General features: G+C 41.8%; 1 protein-coding gene across 1 annotated transcript; it reads left to right on the top strand.

Moving 5' to 3' along the window:
- The first annotated feature begins 246 nt into the window (after positions 1–246).
- On the top strand, positions 247–12,538 carry sdhc (succinate dehydrogenase complex, subunit C, integral membrane protein). The gene is made up of 6 exons (XM_061798288.1): positions 247–330; positions 5,315–5,377; positions 5,459–5,560; positions 7,310–7,371; positions 9,536–9,699; positions 12,343–12,538. The coding sequence occupies exons 1-6, from the start codon at positions 314–316 to the stop codon at positions 12,448–12,450; spliced, it is 516 nt and encodes a 171-aa protein (XP_061654272.1). The 5' UTR covers positions 247–313; the 3' UTR covers positions 12,451–12,538.
- The last annotated feature ends 8,025 nt before the right edge of the window (positions 12,539–20,563 follow it).

Genomic DNA, 20,563 nt, shown 5'->3' with positions numbered 1-20,563 from the left:
AGAATATGCAAACGGGATTGAACCCCGGACATCAGAACTGTGAGGCTGACGCTCTAACCAGTCTTCCACCGTGTCGCTTATTATTATTATTATTATTATTATTATTATTATTATTATTATTATTATTATTATTATTATTATTATTATTATAATTATTATTATTATTATTATGTTCCTGTTTTGTACTGTAACATAATAAAAATAAAAAAGCCCGAAAACTTTTTGATCATTTGTTCGGAACCACAACCATGAGCACACGAATGACGTCGCATACACAAGATTTTACGACACTTCCGCTCAGCGTACGTCAAACATGGCGCAGCTACTAAGGTCAGTATGTTTGTGTTATACAATTGTGTGCCTTGCGGGGATTCATTATGGTTTTATGTCGGGATTACAGTGACTAATAGACACATTCCAGCACAGTTTCGTTATACGGGAGTAGGAACTTTGTAGCGTGTTCGACCTATTTATATCGTGGAGGAATTACCGCGACACACACTAACAACGTTAGCACGTTACCAAAGTGCGGATTATAGCTCGTAGAAATCAAAACAAGATTTGTTTTTTTTTTTAGTCAGTTGTTGAATGCAGTTGTGTCAATTTGGGTTTGGTGTTATTACGTTAAGAATCACATTTTTGTTTATTACGGTGTGGTTTGTCCTTGAGTGAACCACATGTGAAGACGCCCACTTTATGACATTCTTAACATTTAATTAAAAAAAACACACAAATAAAACAGTACTTAAGTGTAGGTCAATATATGCTAATTGTAGGTATGTTGTTAAAAAAATTGCTTTAAAAAAAGACACCTGTATATCAAAATAGATAATATCGTTGTATAGAGGATACATACAAGCCCGAGTTTGTAAGAACCGAAAAAGGATTAAGCATTTCATGCTACTTTTTAAGCATGGAAAGTAGGAAGGAGGACACAAGTATAATATGAAAGGAAGGAAGGGAGTAGAAGGGGCTTACCTCCACTTTTAGGGTCACAACGAGGTCAACACACACACACAAAACCACACCCAGACTTGAAAACCTAATTTGAAACCTTAACCGTGTTCAAAAACTTAAACTTGGCTTGAACCTATTGATTCAACCCCGAACTACAATCAGAATCATCTTTATTAGCCAAGTATGTCCAAAAACACACAAGGAATTTGTCTCCGGTAGTTGGAGCCGCTCAAGTACGACAAGTACGGTTCTCTGAGGCGGGCTCTCCTATCTCTGGGGTCGTGTGGACATCGGGGACAGTGCCTCTGGATTGGCAGACTGGGGTGGTGGTCCCCCTTTTTAAAAAAGGGGACCGGAGGGTGTGTTCCAACTACAGGGGGATCACACTCCTCAGCCTCCCTGGTAAGGTCTATTCAGGGGTGCTGGAGAGGAGTGTGGTTTTCGTCCTGGCCGTGGAACAGTGGACCAGCTCTACAACCTTGTGTTTTGTGGACTTGGAGAAGGCGTTCGACCGTGTCCCTCGGGGGTCTTGTGGGGGGTGCTTCGGGAGTATGGGGTACCGAACCCCCGATACGGGCTGTTTGGTCCCTGTACGACCGGAGTCAGAGTTTGGACTCTCCCAAGGCTGCCCTTTGTCACCGATTCTGTTCATAACTTTTATGGACAGAATTTCTAGGCGCAGCCGAGGCATAGAGGTGGTCCGGTTTGATGGCCTCAGTATTGCATCTCTGCTTTTTGCAGATGATGTGGTTCTGTTGGCTTCATCAAGCCAAGATCTCCAACTCTCACTGGAGCAGTTCGCAGCCGAGTGTGAAGCGGCTGGGATGAGAATCAGCACCTCCAAATCTGAGACCATGGTCCTCAGTCGGAAAAGGGTGGCATGCCCTCTCCAGGTCGGGGATGAGATCCTACCCCAAGTCGAGGAGTTCAAGTATCTTGGGATCTTGTTCACGAGTGAGGGAAGAACGGAACAGGAGATCGACAGGCGGATCGGTGCAGTGATGCAGACTTTGTATCGATCCATTGTGGTAAAGAAGGAGCTAAGCCGAAAGGCGAAGCTCTCAATTTACCGGTCGAACTACATTCCTCCCCTCACCTATGGTCACGAGCTGTGGGTCGTGACCGAAAGAAATGAAATGAGTTTCCTCCCAGACGCCTCCCTGGTGAGGTGTTCCGGGCACGTCCCACCGGGAGGAGACCCCGGGGACGACCCAGGTCACGCTGGAGAGACTACATCCTTCGGCTGGCCTGGGAACGCCTCGGGATCCCCCCGGAAGAGCTGGAGGAAGTGGCTGGGGAGAGGGAAGTCTGGGTGTCCCTGCTAAAGCTACTGCCCCCGCGACCCGACCTCGGATAAGCGGTAGAAAATGGATGGATGGATGGGCTTTATCTTGTCAACTCAAATGCGACCGGATACACTCGTTACCGTGGCGACGACAACAAGAGTGGATCGCTCCGACTGTATTATAAGGGGAAAAATAAATGGGGAAAAACGTGTGTTGGTGGTCACCGGTGCTCAGGACAGGAGAGGACATTCGTTTCAGGCTTGCTTGAGGTATGTTCACGTACTTTTAATACGATACGGCTCGCAAGGAGGCAACACAAACGTTATGTAGCCTAGTAAGCTAGTGCTAGCGCTAACAGTTGTACGTATACATGCCGCCATTCTGTCAAATCATGCTGTAAAGTTTCGGTGTGGGTGAAGTAATTTAATTACAGTAAAGTAATTACAGTAAGTTAGCACCCATTATTTCTGTAACATTGTAATGTTAGTTTGACCTGACATTAGAATACACGATCTGACTAGAGCAGTGATTTCCAACCTTTATGGAGCCAAGGGACATATTTTACAATTGAAAAAGATACATTATTTATTGTAAGTATAATTTTTTTTGAGCAATTAAGTACACAAATATATACAGTAAATGAACAGGTCATTTAAATTGACACATTGCTCCATCTTGTGATTGGATCGGTGATCGGTTATCGTTTTTTAAAACTCGCTGATCGGCCCCAAAAATCCTGATCGTGTAAAGCCTATTATTTAGATGTTGAAATTAGATATTTAGAAAACTGTTCTTTTTTGGACTCCTAAAAAGTTGTTGATAGACAGAAATTACAACATTTTGATCATTTTTCACCAAATAAGATGCCATGTGAGGGCTTTCCATTAGCTCGCATTTTAGGCTCATTTTGACCATTTCCCAGGGTCCTTAAAGCAATACTCAAAACAGGTTTCACCTCCATCCATCCATCCATTTTCTACCGCTTATCTGAGGTTGGGTTGCGCGGGCAGTAGCTTTAACAGGGACGCCCAGACTTGCCTCTCCCCAGCCACTTCATCCAGCTCTTCCCGAGGCGTTCGCAGGCCAGCCGAAAGACGTAGTCTCTCCAACGTGTCCTGGGTCGTCCCCGGGGTCTCCTCCCGGTCGGACGTGCCCGGAACACCTCACAAGGGAGGCGTCCGGGAGGCATCCGAATCAGATGCCCCAGCCACCTCATCTGGCTCCTCTCGATGTGGAGGAGCAGCACCTCTACTCTGAGATCCTCCCGGATGACCGAGCTTAGCTCACCCTATCTCTAAGGGATAACCTGGACACCATGCGGAGGAAACTCATTTCGGCCGCTTGTATGTTTCAGAAGGAGTTTCAACTCCCACCTCCGACAGAACTTTGCTCATGTTCCGGGGGAGGCGATGGACATGGAGTCCGAGTGGACCATGTTCCGTGCCTCCATTGCTTGTTCTTTCGGTCAAGACCCACAGCTCGTGACCATAGGTGAGTGTAGGAACATAGACCGACCGGTAAATTGAGAGCTTCGCCTGAGCTACTTCTTTACCACAACGGACCGATACAAAGTCCGCATCACTGCAGACGCTGCACCGATCCGGCAATTGATCTCCCATTTCATTCTTCCCTCACTCGTGAACAAGACGCCAAGATACTTGAACTCCTCCACTTGGGGTAGCATCTCATCCCTGACCTGGAGAGGGCACGCCACCCTTTTCCAACTGAGGACCATGGTCTCAGATTTGGAAGTGCTGATTCTCATCCCAGCCGCTTCACACTCGGCTGCGAACTGCTCCAGTGAGAGTTGAAGATCACGGCTTGATGAAGCCAACAGAACCACATCATCTGCAAAAAGCAGAGATGCAATACTGAGCCGAACAGCCCGTATCAGGGGGTTCGGTCCCCATACTCCCGAAGCACCCCCCACAGGACTCCCCGAGAGACACGGTCAAACGCCTTCTCCAAGTCCATAAAACAGACTGGTTGGGCGAACTCCCATGCACCCTCGAGGACCCTGCCGAGGGTGTAGAGCTGGTCCCCCAGCAGAATGATGGAGTCCCCAATGGGAGTGCTCTCCAGCACCCCCTCCAAGGACTCCAAAAAGCGTGGGTACCTTGAACTGCTGTTGCAGTTGCTATGCTGTGCATAGGCACAAACAACAGTTTGGCGGAGGCGGAGGGAGGCTACCCTCTCGTCCACCGGGGTGAACCCCAACGTACGGGCGCCGAGCTGGGGGGCAATAAGTATACCCACACCTGCTCCGCACCTCTCACCGTGGGCAAATCCAGAGTGGAAGAAAGTCCAACCCATCTCTAGAGGACTGGTACCAGAGCCCAAACTGTGTGTGGAGGCGAGTCCGACTATATCTCGTCGGAACTTATCGACCTCACACACCAGCTCGGTCTCCTTCCCTGCCAGAGAGGTGAGATTCCATGTCCCTAGAGCCAGCTTCTGTAGGCGGGGATCAGATCGCCAAGGTCCCTGCATTCGGCCACCGCCCGGCTCGCACTGCACCCGAACCCTATGGCCCTTCCCACAGGTGGTGAGCCCATGGGAAGGGGGACCCACGTTACCCTTTCAAGCTGTGCCCGGCCGAGCCCCAAGGGTGCAGGCCCGGCCACCAGGCGCTCGGCTTCGAGCCCCACCTCCAGGTCTGGCTCCAAAATGGGGCCCCGGTGACCCGCGTCCGGGCAAGGGAAAACTGAGTCCATAGATTGTCGTCATCATAAGGAGTCTTTGAACCGTGCTTTGTCTGGTCCCTCACTTAGGACTTGTTTGTCATGGGTGACCCTGCCAGGGGCATAAAGCCCCAGACAACTTAGCTCCTAGGATCATTGGGAGACACAAACCCCTCCACCACAATAAGGTGACGGCTTCCAGGAGGGCAAGTTTCACCTATGAACACAAAATGTAATAGCAATGTCTATCATGAGTAGAGCCACAAAAAAGACTCAAGAAGCCATGCCCAAAAAGACACAGGAAGTCTGCCATTTTGGCTTGAAGCTGCCATTTTAGGGTCATTTTGTTCATTGTAAAGTGTAGTTGTAACACTTCTCTCTCGTCTGCAGGACATTGACCCGTCAGGGATTGTGTGTCTCCAGGCCACAGTGCAGCGTCCTCCACTTAAGGCAGTACGTATGATTAAAAATCCAAATAAAATATCACGTTAAACTGTATAAATGTCTTAAAATGAAAATCTATTCTGGCTTCAGTGCTGCTCCAATGGGAACGACCGCCAAGGAAGAGATGAACAAGTTTTGGGCCAAAAATACGAGATTGAACCGACCCATGTCTCCTCACATCACTATTTACAAGTATGTGTTTGTGATACGTTGTAGTCTTTGTTTGTATTTGTTTTGATACTTAATTTAAAAGTAAAGCCATTTTTTTGTTGACTTTTCGTCAACGGCAGTGGTGAATATTTCAGAAAACTAGAGAGTCAACGATTGCAGTTTTTCTCAATTGCTAAAACACATTTATTGAAACCTCAACTCATTTTCTCAACAGCTTAAACTCAAATAAAAAAATTCAAGCTAAATTCACAAAACCCCTGACCAATCAGAGGAAAGGGGGCGATCTTAGCCAAACCAAGCAGATATCTGGGTCAAACAGAAGTAGCTGTCGAGAGGCCTTTTCTGGACACTAGTATGTCAAAACCAAGCTGTTTTTTTTCATTGAAATTGACACTTTTATACTCTATGGTGGTCTAAATAGCAAAAATATGGGACCTTTAAGTTTCTACCAAGAGAGTGTCCAATTCAATAAGGGCGTTCAGGATACTGAGCATTTGGTCCAGACATTAGGGTTTTGTGTTTTAGCAATTGAGAAACACTGGAATCGCTTTGTCAAAAACTAGTCGATTATCAACTTAATTGATTATTTTGATAATTGATTAATCGTTTAGAGACCTTGTTTAACTTAAAATTGTCCAAATCTTCAGAATTTCAGCTTCTCTACAGTAAATATTCTCAGATTTTCTGTAGTCCTGCATGAAAACAGACTGATTGTCTTTGTGTTTGATCAAAATAAGACATTTCCAAACCTCTGCTTTTACATTGGAAAACAATCATCCACATTTTTGTCTATTTTCTGACATGTTATGGACAAAACTGTCATGATCTGTGTTTTGATGATGTCGGTTACATTTAATTTTGTTTCATGTTATGTCTTGTTTTCTTGTGACCCATGTTAATGCCAATGGGAAAATGCAATTGCGTCCTCCACTTTTTGTCTTGCCTTGAACACCTCAAAAACCCTATCTTTACACAAACCAGTAACTGAATCACAATCAATTTGTTTGCACATTTTTTTGCACTCTCAATTTGAAATAAGGTCCTGTTTTTTAGTTAAGGGATGGGAATTTAAAATTGTTGTTTTAATCCAGGTCATCGATTGATCAAAAAAATAATCGACAGGTTAATTGATCATGAAAATATTCGTTAGTTACAGCCCTACAGTAAACACTTGTTTTTATTGTTTGTAGCATCCAAATTGTTTGGTCTTCATCCCGTACAGTCAGGAGTTTTTCAAATCAATCATTAAATTTCCCATAAATGAAATAATAATTAAGTGAAATATAATAATTGACTAAAATAATTAGGGTTACTGTTGTGCCACATGAGGCCTATTAAAACAGATAGATATAATTTAATAGAAAGGGAAACTTTATTTAACAATTCATTAATTTCATGACTGATAATTGGTTTGTTTGGGTGCAAATATTAGGTTTAAAATTGTTACATAGGTAATTTACATGTTAATCTGTTACTCAATGGAATTTGAATGTATTAAGGACATTTGTTTGTCTCCCTTCACAAAATGCGTGTTTTGACTTAACTAGTGTACCAAATCCAACTATTCTCTGGGGGGGGATGCAACCTTTTCCTTTGAAAAAAAATACTTCTTTCCAAAACAATGACTTTTTGCTAATTATAGAATAACATTTCCTTTTTTTTTTTTTATACTGAAGATGCAGTGCTTTTAAAAATCACCATATCAGAATAATCGATTACCAGTGCGTTAAGTGTTATTTTAATTTTATTTTTTGGGTGGTTTTGTTCCAGATGGTCTGTCCCCATGATGATGTCCATCACACACAGAGGAACCGGAGTGGGCCTCAGTGGAGGTAGCACATCTTATTTGTTTTACTCTTTTCTCACTTCCTCGCTTAAATGACGTCTATACTCCTCCCGAATTGACTCAAAATGTAAATCCCTGGAGCGTCTCGCTTCTGCCTTGGCTATTGATTGCCGCAGCAAGTGCGGACATAACACAATGTGTTGGATATGTTTGCATGCGAAACCAAGTCGCCGATTAAAACGGTGCGTAGTCGCGCGTCAATGGCAGCAGTAGCCGCATCAGCGTCGCTCTCTGCCCGAGCTGGATTCCATTTTATTTGCATGCTGATGGATTCTCGAAAAGGTCACTGAGCTCATCTGCCAATCGCTGGCACAAATACACTCGGCGTGCGCTCGTCTCGCCATCAAAGCGCAAACACACACCAGAACACTCTTTGAAGAAAGCACTGAAGACATCTGCTTCTTTAACAACAACAACGTCATAATGTCATCTATTGATTGTGTGACACATTTTCTTCCCAAATACCAAGCAAAGTCCTTATCTTTGGAGCAAAAACTTGGCAGTACAGCTGTAATCATGCTTAAAAAAAAAAAAAAAAAAAAAAAACACTACCTAAAAATTACTACTTATTTCTACAGACTAAATGCTTTTAATCGCATAAAGCACATTTAGTTAAGGTTTTTTTTGTTTTTTTACTCATGTTTGCGGACTTATTTTTAGTAACGCATCACGTGACTGACGTGCAGTCTAGTGTTGTTTCGTTCACGATCGTTTCGTTCAAAATAACTTTTTTAATTTTTTTTGTTTTCTGTGAATGTCATGAACTGAACCAGTTTATGAAATTATACTTTATTTAAGATGGCCCGCCACCATGAGCGAGTCAGCTGCGAGCGGGAACGGAACTACTGCAGTGTTCTGTGCAGTCTTGATGCGTCAATTGCGACGAGCAACTGTTGTAGTGGAGAAGGTCCGGTCATTTTTCAAAATAAAACACATTTGACACGCGAAAACGCAAAAACAGAGATTATATAAATTGGTCGTTCCTTCTATGAGGCCCGGTAACAAATGCCTCACGGACCGGTGGTTGGGGACCACTGCTGTAATGCACATTTATTTTTAGTACCGGTATTAAAAAAAAGGAAAGGGGGGGGGGGGGGGGGGGGGGGGGAACGAGACAGCTCTCCAATTTAGGCCAGTACACAAAAAGCCGACGGGTCAGGTCAATGACTGCCTGTCTGCTGACAAGTTAGAAATGGCTTTAAAGTGTGGTGGGAGGCTTTTGTGCGTGTGCGTTGTTTGTGTGTGTGCGTGTGTGAGACGGGAGGAGCAATTAACACACTATATCGCTCTGTAAATGCCAGCCCTGCAGCGGTATAGGTGCATCCCTCTGATTGGTCAGATTTTGAGCGCTGTCATTGTAGCAATCATTGGCTCTCTCTTTCTCTCGTCTACTCTTTCTAGTACAAACTCTTTTAAATTTGAATCTGATTCAAAAAGAATACTACTTTAATAACACAAGACCACTTACTGAATCATCTTCGTTTGCTAAGTATGTCAAAAACACAAGGAATTTGTCTCCGGTAGTTGGAGCCGCTCAAGTACAACAACAGCCAGCCATTTGACAGTGAATACTTTTGAGACATACAAACATAAAAAGGAAATATAAGTATATGAAATACTTTAATCTCGTGGTATTGCAAAATAATCCTCTAAAATAGTTTTTTGTTACAAAAGTAAAAAAATACAGCATTTCTAAAATAATTCAGATTCTCCCTCCCCCCGAAGCAATCAGTTTCATCTCATAATAGGATGTCTTTTTTCTCTGAATAAATATACAACTTTTTTCACTTTAAACTCATACTTTTGTCTTAACAAATATGGCCTTAATCTTGTAATAGTCTGCCCCCCCCACACACAAAAGAAATCACTTAAATCTTGTAAGTTTACATCTTTTACCGTGACATACATTACTTTTCTTTCCAATTTGTCCCACTCACCTCCATACAAAAAAAAAAAAAAGAAAAATCTATTGGTAACATTGACACAAGCACTGTATTTTTTCTGCATAGATCTTCTTGCCAAGAAGAATGTCACAGCGTGACATATATTGATTTGGGGCTCATTTTCAGCCTCAATGACTGGTTTATACAGCACTTGATTTTATTTTGTGTTTGGGATCAATAAAGCGTTTGTCTAATTCCTCCTCGCAGCTATTTCCACCTTCGCCATGGCCGCTCTGCTTTTGCCCGGTAGTTACCCGCACTACCTGGATCTCATCCACTCACTCTCGGTCGGCCCCTTCCTCATTGGCCTGGCCAAGGTGGGCATCGCCTTCCCTGTGTCCTACCATACCTTCAACGGAATGCGCCATTTGGTAAGACACATAGCCAATACAAGTGGTGGTGGTGGTGGGGGGTTTGTTTACAGTAAGACATTTTTTGTTGTTGTTTTGGAAGAAGTTGTGGCCATATTTCAAATTGGATTAAGTAAATGTATTCTCTTTGAATTTCGACACATTATGCTCTATCCTGCCATTGTGACAAAACATTGTTTGAATTTTTTTGGGAACATTTATTTTCAAATATCTCAAATATTGTATGTGATCCAGTGAGATTGTTTTTTTTCCCCCTTATATTTTGTTATGTTTAGACTTTACCCCGATCTGATCGGTTTGCTCTGTATCGGCCGATAATTAGCATTTTATGATGATCGGCTGATTGGCTTTGTCATAATTCGCCGATCCGATCAGTGACGTCATTGACTGGCTACGTAAAAGACATTTACTCTGCGTCTCTATCGTATTCAGTAAATTTGATCGGAATCGATCAGCGATTTCCAACCTTTATGGAGCCAAGGCACATATTTTACAATTAAAAATCTCACGGGACACCAAAAAACAAAAATGTCACAAAAAGTGGATACATTAATTACTGTATGTACTTCCTGCCATTTAATAGAAGACCATTCATTTATTCAAAGGAATAAATTATAATACAAATATAAAGAAAATGTTGTTGTTCAGAGTTTTTCTGTTTGTTTGCTTTGGTGAGATACAAGTGTTCCTGACAAAGTTAAAATATTCCTGACAAAATATCAAGAATGTTCTTAAGAGGTGATGAGAGGGGTTGGGATCCCTGTGACTCCCATTTAACGTGAGTTTGAATGTGATTGGTTCATTCTGAACACAGTCACATCACCAGTTATCAGAGGATGTGCACACCTGTGCAGCCACATTATTTCTCGAAAAGGTAAAAAATAAAATAAAAAAATCAATTGAGTTGTACAAGGTATAGGTCACATTAATTGTGGAAAGAAAAGCCTGGCATTTGAACAGGGGTGTGTAGACTTTTTATATCCACTGTATACACCAGAGTTCAGTTCATGAGTGACACATACACAATCCCAATGAGATCCAGAACAAAAGTATGCCCTTACAAGGTATAAATGCTCTGTTTGGATTGACTGTCGCCAAGTAAGCTTATCTTATACGGCTACATGGTGCTGGTTTTTATAGTTTCCTGAGTTGCAAGTAAATGCATTGCAGAGCTGCCGCATTTTCCGTACACTCGTATATCTCTCTAATAGAGAAAAAAAAGCAGGCACTTTGATAAATTGTGCTTGTGTTCTTCTGACGCGCCCAATGCTTGAATGGGGCTCAGAGTGTTTTTGTTAAATTATTACGAAAATGCTCGCTATCTTCCAGCGCAGCAGAGTGCTCATACAAGGCAGATAAAGCCTCATTTCAATAAAAGCATTCACAGTGGAGCAAAATAGGGATATTCCAAATTTGCAGCCTATTTTTACCAGCCGTTTTATCATTTATGTGTGTGCTGTACTCTTTTCTATGAATACTTCCATTCATGCAAGCCAATTTGTTATTTTTCATATTTTCACACTTAATCATATTGTATATTTATCAGATTATTTAACATTTTAATGAAATCTGCAGTGGAATCTCTAAGGTCAAAAAAAAAATCTGGTTGATCCATTTTCTCCATCCATTTTCTGAGCCGCTTCTCCTCACTAGGGTCGCGGGCATGCTGGAGCCTATCCCAGCTGTCATCGGGCAGGAGGCGGGGTACACCCTGAACTGTTTGCCAGCCAATCGCAGGGCACATACAAACAAACAACCATTCGCACTCACAGTCACACCTACGGGCAATTTAGAGTCTCCAATTAATGCATGTTTTTGGGATGTGGGAGGAAACCGGAGTGCCTGGAGAAAACCCACGCAGGCACAGGGAGAACATGCAAACTCCACACAGGCGGGGCCGGGGATGGAACCCGGGTCCTCAGAACTGTGAGGCTGACGCTCTAACCTTAAACTCATAAGTAGGGCTCCCTGATAGGGGTTAAATTACAATCTAAGAAAATATGAGTTGTGATTTTAATCGATCCCCCTTCACTTATCAAAAAAGCCAATGAGAATGACATTGTAAAAATGTTTCCCCTTCTGGGATTTTTTATTTCTCCTTTTCGCCAGCGTTCGCTTGCATCACCTTCACAGAAAAAGAAGAAAGAGAGATTTTATTTATTTCCAAATAATGTGAAAGTAAGTGCTTCCTCTTTGGAAAATGTCCTTGTTGTCAGAACAAATTATTATTTTACATTTTAAGTGTTCAACAATTGAACATCATTAAATGAGCCACCAAACAGCCTGGCTGTTATTTGCGGCTTGGAAGCACCTACCTCGGGTCAAAGGTTTCCAGTAAAAAAAAATTTAAAGACCTATTTACAAATATACAAATATACAACAGTTGATGCCACTTCCTACTGTTCTTTTTTCACTTTCTTCGTCTCTTTACATGCCTTGTGTCGAAGCTACTACGTTTTTCCATAAGTTTGGAGAGGAAAAAAAGCCAAAGAAAAGCAAGAGGTTTTACAACTGCACATATTTTACTTTCCTGAAAATTTCCGTTGGATTTGAGAGGTTCCACACTGTTATCTCCATGCTCAGCTGTCTTTCTCTTTTCCCTCTATAACCTCTTTCTTTTTTTCTCTTTATCCCCCCACAAAGTGTTGGGATCTCGGAAAAGGCTTCAAGATTCCAGAGGTGTACCGCAGCGGCTACACTGTAATCGGCCTGTCCGTCATCACCGCCATTGCCGCTGCCACGCTCCTCTAAGCTCACTCCGTGGAGGCCAAGTGCATTGTGGGAATTTTGCTTTTGTGTATATGTTCTGCTAATAAAAAATAAAGGATTATGTATTTGATGTATGTAAACTGTCATTACTTTTTTACACCGTAAAAACAGGCCAGTGGGATTTATTTCTTGTCTGTGTGAAGGTCACAAACTTTGTGGAATTTGTTTTTTTTCAGCCCACATCGGATTGAAGCCACTTTCAACACATGATCCTGAATCCAGTACAAATATAGATTCAGAATAGGACAGATATTTTCAATGCAACTTCAGTCTGAAAAATCCGATGGACATTGATGCAACGTCATCTAATGTCAGAGATTTAATGGTCCTCTTATCTCCTCAAATAAAATCAGACCTTCATCTTATAAATGGACCATTTTTTATTTTTCCATAAAATGTCAGACCTTCCTGTTTGTGCCAATCTAATTTAAATGCTAGTGACGTGTAAGTCTAGTTCACCAATCAAACGACACAAAGTCACATGACCTCAAACAACATATTCCACTGCGCTTCCCGGGCATAGGTATTAACACTAGATAAGCCAGCCCGGCTGATCCTCGTGCCTATGCGGCCACCATGTTGGGAAGTTCGTCGTTACCATGAAGGCAACGGCGTGCTACTCATGTTTACACTGAGACGAACAAAAACAACAGCTTTCATGTATTGTAGTATTTTTCTGCCACTCTCTGCCCAAACGTAAATATTTCAGCTCACTTATAACTTGAGAAAACACAGTGGAGTAAATTGCAGATATTTTGTTGTAGTTTTGACTGTGCATACACACACGCATGCATGCATGCATGCACACAGCAACATCCGAATTGGCACATAAACATTTTGTGTAATTGTTTTCATTTTTTTTTATTTGTTCATTTTGCTTTACTGTACTCTTCAGTCTTCCAGATTGCTTAATTTATGTTAAAATAAAAATCTCCGCGGAGGCCCAGGGGATCCCCCAGATCCCCTACAATGTTTTTTTTTTTCTCTCTCTCACCTTTTTCATGCCTTTTGTGTTTGCATGTTTGATATTTTAAGTTTTCAATATTTTTTTTCAAATTTTCAGAATTTTCTTTATAAGCGTTCTCTAATTGTATTTAAAAAATCTGAAATTGCCTTCATTTTCAGGTCAAGTTTTAAAATGTTCAGTACAAGAATTTGTAGTAACCATTTACAAATCTTAGAACATTTCAAGTTTGAGTATATTTTAGTTTTTTTTTTAAATATATTTTTTAAATTTGAGCAATTAGAAATCTTGAACAATAAACAAATAATTTAAAAAAATACAAGTTATAAATAAATTTTTGCAAATTGTAGGAATTTTCAAACCCCTGAAATGTTATCCTGCATCCAAAGTAGTTAAACCAACCTTTTTTTTGTTTTTGTTTTCGCTATTAAAAATTCTGCATTTTAAAACTCAAATAAGATTATGAGAATATTTGAAAAAAAGTTTGGGAAAAGCTGTTTTATGCTTATTGCCAAAATGTACATACAATCAGCCTCCTTGTGATCACATTTAATTGAGGTGTTTAAAAAGTGTTAAAAATGTGCCTCCCTAAAAGCTGCAGATAGCCTGACTTAGCCTTTAAAATATCTTCTTACGTAATGTGTCCTTTTTTGCTCCTTTTTTGGTGTCCTTAATTACTTTTCTTCTGTGCTCAGTACTTGTGTGCGCGTGTGTGGACTCCAGACAGCTATTCATATTTTAGCTTTTGCAAGCTGCAGTGTCTGATGTAGAATGTGAGGATGAGAGTCCATGTTGTTTTTTGTTGTATTTTTTTTAATTATTATTATTATTCTTTTAATGTGGGCGTAAGTAAAGTGGTACATGTGAACAGCCTGCCTGCCTGGCTGCCTTTTCCCACCCGTGTGTGCCCCTGGGCGGGGTCAGACCTCCCATCGGGCAGCTGACATAAGAGCGACTCCTGCTCTTTGCTTTGCTTTGCTTAGCTGCGCTGGTGTAACTGAAAAGCAAGCGCAGGTGTAATGGCTACTCTTGCTCTAACACGTTACCATAGGGGATTTCAGGAAAACAACACAAATGCACCGTCAACAAATGTCAGTTTGTTTGCGTGTTGGTTCACTGGGTTACACAAACACCGCTTAACCTGTTTCCGAGAGACTCTGTGGTAATGTAGAGTAGAAGCATACAGGCAGTCCTTTTTGTTGTTCAAAAGTTTGTTAAAAATTGGCAGTAAATTATGTTAAAGATTTTTGATTAAATTGATGTTTTGAGGTTTTTTTTTCTCTATCTTGACATTGGATCAGATTGCTTCTATTTCAAATGATAAGGTTTTAGAAACTGACATTTTATTTTTTATCAATGGTTGAAAGGAATGTTGTTGTTTTTTAATTAGCTAGGTAATACGGAAACTCATTTGTATCAACTACTCAATCGTACAACTGTGATTTCAGACTAAATGCAAACACCATGGATTGATGGATGGATGGATGGATGGAAAGATAGGCAGATGTGTCAGAAGAGTTCAAGGTCTGGTGTGAAAAAATATATATTTGAACTCCATACTTCAAACTACAGGTTTTCCCCTTGATAGGATTCCCCTTGGAGTCTATTGCACTTTCCCAGCCTTCTTAAGCATGTCTTCATGCAATCCTGGAAAAATTCTCTGGGAACCTCCGTGTTAGTCCCTATCTTGATGTCATTCATGTCTTCAAAACAGGTCCCCTTGATGACCCCCAGAGCTTGGGAAAGAGAAAAAATATCAGGTCAGGTGAGAGAGGTTGCTCCAGCACTGCGATATTCTTCTCAGCTAGGAACTGTCACATGTTCGGGGTGTTGGGAGCAGGCGTGACCTCGTCTCTTGCACTGAACCAAGAAAGCACCGCAGTTTCTCTTTGTGGATGTGCTGGTTGATCTTCTGTTCCACACTGAAGGGGAACATTTGTGGTTTGTGGTTTGGGTTTGAAAGGGTCCCGGAACATTTCTGATACACCTCACAGACAGTTGAACCTAAACATTTAAGGACTTTTGGAACCTATACTCATTTATGTAAGGAAAACAGTGATGTCAGACTGTACCTGAAGGCAACACCAGACATGATTAGGTTGGATGCATAAATGTTAGGCAACTTCAGACTGTCATTGAGGGCAACACCTGACAGACAGATAGAACAATAACTCAGTTGTGTGAGGAAAACTGATTTCAGACTGTCACAGAAGGCAGCACTAAACTTGACTCTGTTTGACTTTTGATCGATCCATAGATAGACAGATCGATAGATTAAAAAAGAAAAAGAAAGAATTGGACTCCACTAAGCCTGCCCCTTGTCGCTGATTTTGTTCCTAACCTTTATGGACAGAATTTTTAGACGCAGCCAGGGCATTGAGGGGGTTCCGGTTTGGTGAGCTCAGTATTACGTTTCTGCTTTTTGCAGATTATGTGGTTCTGTTGGCTTCATCAAACCGCAAGCTTCAACTCTCACTGGAGCGGTTCACAGCCGAGTGTGACGTGGTTGGGATGACAATCAGCACCTGCAAATCTGAGACCATGGTCCTCAGTCAGAAAAGGGTGGAGTGCCCTCGACAGATCAGGGATGAAATTCTGCCCCAGGTGGAGGAGTGCAAGTATCCAGGGGGCTTGTTCACAAGTTGAGGGAAGAATGGAACGGGAGCTCAACAGGTGGATCAGTTCGACGTCTGCAGTGATATGGACGTTTCCTCCGCAGGGTGTCCGGACTCTCCCTCAGAGATATGGTGAGAAGCTCGGTCCTCTGGGAGCAGCTCAATGTTGGGCCACTGCTCTTCTGCATGATGATGAGCTAGATGAGGTGGCTTGGGCATCTGATTAAGATGACCCCCGGATGCCTCCCTGGTGAGGTGTTCCGTGCACGTCCCACCAGGAGGAGGCCCCGGGGATGACCCAGGACTACGTCTCCCAACTGGCTTGGGACGCTTCGGGATTCCCCCGGAAGAGCTTGACGAAGTGGCTGGGGAGAGGGAAGTCTTGGCTTCCCTGCTAAAGCTGCTGCCCCTGCGACCTGACCCCGGATAAGATGTACAAGATGGAAGGATGAATTACAATAATAACAAATGAATATATTTTTTCAGATTTAAAACAAAAAAAAAAAATTTATTTTAATTTTATTTTTGGTGGCAATTTATTCGCGGATTTTTGCTATTTGCTGTCGGTCTCTGTCCCTATCACCCACAAATTGCACATAGAGAGATGAGGTCGATAGAGGCAGTTGTCTCTTGAGTGTTACGTGTTTTTCACTGGCTATAGTTTCCAAACTTGTGTCAGTTTAGATGTGTTGTTTATCAGGAAACACGCACACTGGCAGGCAGCTGTGGAGCCAGTTAGCTTGCACTAAATTGCTTTATCTGTGCGTTTGTGGCTTGCTTGTCAGCTCACATTTTGGACCTGAAAGGTTGAAAAAAAAAATGCACCTTCAATACACTCTCTGCACAATGACTTCACAATTACTGGCAGTGTTTGTTGTCTGCAGTGTATTTTGATTGTGTTACTTGAGCCTGCAGAAAGCACTCCTACTTACTGCAACATTTATTGTTGCCAAGTGAATGTAATGAAGGTGCAATGTTCAGTTTTGGCTCGGTGCTGTTTTGGTGTTGGTATGTGTTTAATCTTTGCTTCCAGGCGCATGAAACACCATGCTAAACAAGGTTCAAAATTGCATTTTTTTTTTTTTGTGGCTTCGTTTTACTTCCCCTGCAACACAATGGTGAGAAACACATTTTTGTGTACTTTGGACACGTTTGGATGTTTTTGTGTTTGGATTTTTGTGTGTTCAAAACAACAGCTAGAGTAAAGGTGCTTAAATACAAATCTTAAAGAGCCCCAAAGAATTTTTTTCAAAGAGTCAGAAGTGTATTTACCGAGGTGGGTCAGGCCGTATGCGATAATACGGTAAAAAAAAAATTCTCATTCAAAACAACCAAATACGAACTAAAAAAAAAATGCCATTTCCAATTTGACAAACTAATTTGTTTAATAAAACAAAAGTCGGCTCTCCCACACACATGAAGACTTTTCGTTGTAAATATTGAACACGTTCATTATTTAAGATTTGGGGACAGGTCCACTCTTAACACACATCAGACCTAAGGACACTCTTATGAGATAATCTTAAAAGATTTAAGATTGTCTGGAAAATGTATGTGCTTGGTCAGGTAGGGGCAAAATCGGCACAAAAAAAGGCTGATTGTCTTCATGTGTGTACTGGGCCTTAAAAGAAGTAAAATTGTAATTTTCTTTCCCATCTCCTGAAATCTTTTTTCTTTGGTTTCTCTTGTCTATGTTCAGTGTGGTACACACCATGACAACAAACAGCATAGTACTAACTATGTTCACGCTGCAGGTCAACTTTTTGCCCAGTGTGATGTGTATCTGAGTTTTTCATCTCAATGTGAAGTACAATTCAGATTTTTTCAAATTTAACTCAGACCTCTTTTGTATATGGATGTAAATCGGATATGTATCCGATCCGAGTGCAGTCAGGACGCTCAGGCTGCGTTAATTCAACCTATATGTCATCAAACGGCGAAAACCGTTACAATTGTTCGACAAAACAGACCAGCGCGACAAGCAATGGTGGATGAAGGAGCGGGAAAGAGTCATTGTCAAAAAGATGCTTTAGAACTGATACTGTAAATATAAGAAAATGCTGGCTCCAGTTGCACAAAATCCTTGAAATTCCCACAAATACGTCATGAGACCTACACGCAGGACCAGATTTACTTGGTGGTCCCAAACCCACCCCGCCATCGACAAATGGTTTTTCCAGTCCGCCAAACATATGCACTAGCGTGAACCCTTTCTGTGACGAATAAATGTTTGGGGACCACTGCCATAGACCCTAATCTCACTGACCTGGAGACGAGTTGGAGACCTGATGGCATGTTGAGTCTCCGCTGGACGTCTCCTGGGTTCTCCTGGAGACTAGCTGGGTTGCCAGTGAGTTGCGGTAAAGTTTTTCATTGCAGACCTTTGGAGACTCCTCAATATACGCTCACTATAGAGAAAAAGCTTAACATAGCTTAACGTCTCAAAACTGCTATTAATCAGCGCCAGAATTTATATGGGCATCTCTACTTATGCCCACTTCAACCTCTGGAAATATTAAAACGATCGCCCCGGTATTTGGGATTTTATGGACGTGAAGCATTTTCTCCTCTATGTGCTCACCCAAGACAGCAAACATACATTGCACTGATGTTGGGCCATAAAAAGTTCCATCACTACGATGTTGCAGGCAAAGCGTTTGCTCATTGGCAAAATGTCGCCAAGTCAGCAGCATTTAGTAATCAAAAATTACCACCACACGACGTCTGAACGATTTAAGATGGATTGCCGGCCAGGGAGCATCTTCATATGGCTTTCATTTTTTTTACCTTTATTCATTCATGCCGGACCTTTTCGATTATACTGTAAAGTCTGCTGTGACTCATTCCCCGTGTCATTTAGCTTCTTATTGGTTTGCATGTCTCTCTGTGATTCACTTGCTCCATGTGCATAGTATATCATATTACTTAATAAACATCGCCCCACGGAACAACAACACCAACATTTTACCATCCAATGTGGAAAAAAAATACTGACTTTTAAAAATAACAAACTAATTTCATGTTTGTTTGTAATGAAGACCCATAATTCAGGTGAATTAACCTCATTTACAAATCTCCAGCAAAAATGAGAGAACAATACAATGAATAACAATAACAGCATCAATAAACAACAGCAAAATCAGGACCCGATTCCGCCTTTGACAGCCTGCAGAAGTGGGGGGGGGGGGGGGACCACGAGCACATCACTTTGATATCTCATGTTGTCGTATTTTGTGTTGACAGATTTATGTTTGACATCATCTGTTAGACCAAGTTGAATGTATTGAAGACGCTGAACTAAAGTCTATATAACCGGCCGGGTGAAAACAGAACAAAGCGTGGAAAAACGGTGGAAAATGAAAAACGAACAGTTTACATAATTAAAGAATTTTTGCAAAACATTGCTGGCTCGTAAATCAGATACACACCGATTTATCAGGTAATTCGTGAGAATCACAGGCAGCTGGTCGATTTACCTATTATATGTGTAGGCTGGCGACCAGTTCAGGGTGTACCCCTGCCTCTCGCCCGTAGATAGCTGGGATAAGCTCCAGCACGCCCGTGACACTAAAGAGAAGCAGCGGTACAAAAAATGGATAGATGGATGGATGGATGGATGGATGGATGTGTACAGCTGACAGCCGGGATATGGACTCCTGGAACACTTTTCGGCCGATGGTTGTCAGACGTTAGCAACTGCTGGTCGACGTGCATTTCTAAGCCAAACATCGGTCCGATGCATGTTTGCTGTCTGGCAACTATATAGAAAAAAACCAACGTCGCTTAATGTCACAAAACTGCGATCAGTCAGCACCAAAATTGATGTTAACCTCTACCTCTGCCCACTTCAACCTCTGAAAATATAATATTTAGGATTTTATGGACATTAAGCGCTTTCCTCCACCTATGCTCACTATATAAAAAAGCTTAACATTGCTTAATGTCACAAAACTGCGATGAGTCGTCACCAAAATTCCTCGACTTACTTCAACCTCTGAAAATATCAGAATGATCACCCAATATCTTGGATTTTATAGACATTTTCTTCATTATAGAAAACTGCGCGAGTGTCTGTGCTCCAGCGGCTGAGCACGGACAGCCGCTGACGAAACTTCGGCATATATCAGCCATTTATGAGTTCAAGCGCGAAACTAAATAATTGTCACTAACATTATCAGTGACTTATTTTAATTTGATTACAATGTTTTTATAATTGTGTGATGGCAACATTTTAATTGCAATTAAAATTTGATTCATTGCCCAGCCCGTTCATAGTGTAAGTGAATTACGAGCTTGTATTAAGCCTGTGTGTCTGCATTAAGAATTAACGTGGAAACCGATGTCTCCTCTCTGTAGGCAATAAATCAATATGAACTTTCCATCTCCCTATTTAAAAAAAACACAAACACCCAATATATGTTAAAGAATATACTGTAAATAGGGCTATATCAGTGACTTCCGGGTGAACTGGTTGTCGCCGTGTCTGGAGACATCTCCGAGACATCTTCCTGGTGAG

Source organism: Phyllopteryx taeniolatus, chromosome 14 (genome assembly GCF_024500385.1).
Source record: "Phyllopteryx taeniolatus isolate TA_2022b chromosome 14, UOR_Ptae_1.2, whole genome shotgun sequence".
In the NCBI taxonomy this organism is placed as follows: Eukaryota; Metazoa; Chordata; class Actinopteri; order Syngnathiformes; family Syngnathidae; genus Phyllopteryx; species Phyllopteryx taeniolatus.
Note: the sequence above shows the minus strand (reverse complement) of the source record. Positions and strands in the feature narration are given on the sequence as shown.

What these genes read in the sequence shown, in the direction of transcription:
- sdhc (XM_061798288.1), top strand. An exon ending in AGCGTCCTCCACTTAAGGCA is followed by an intron (nt 5,378 to 5,458) that starts GTACGTATGATT and finishes TTCTGGCTTCAG; the next exon opens with TGCTGCTCCAATGGGAACGA. An exon ending in CGGAGTGGGCCTCAGTGGAG is followed by an intron (nt 7,372 to 9,535) that starts GTAGCACATCTT and finishes TCCTCCTCGCAG; the next exon opens with CTATTTCCACCTTCGCCATG.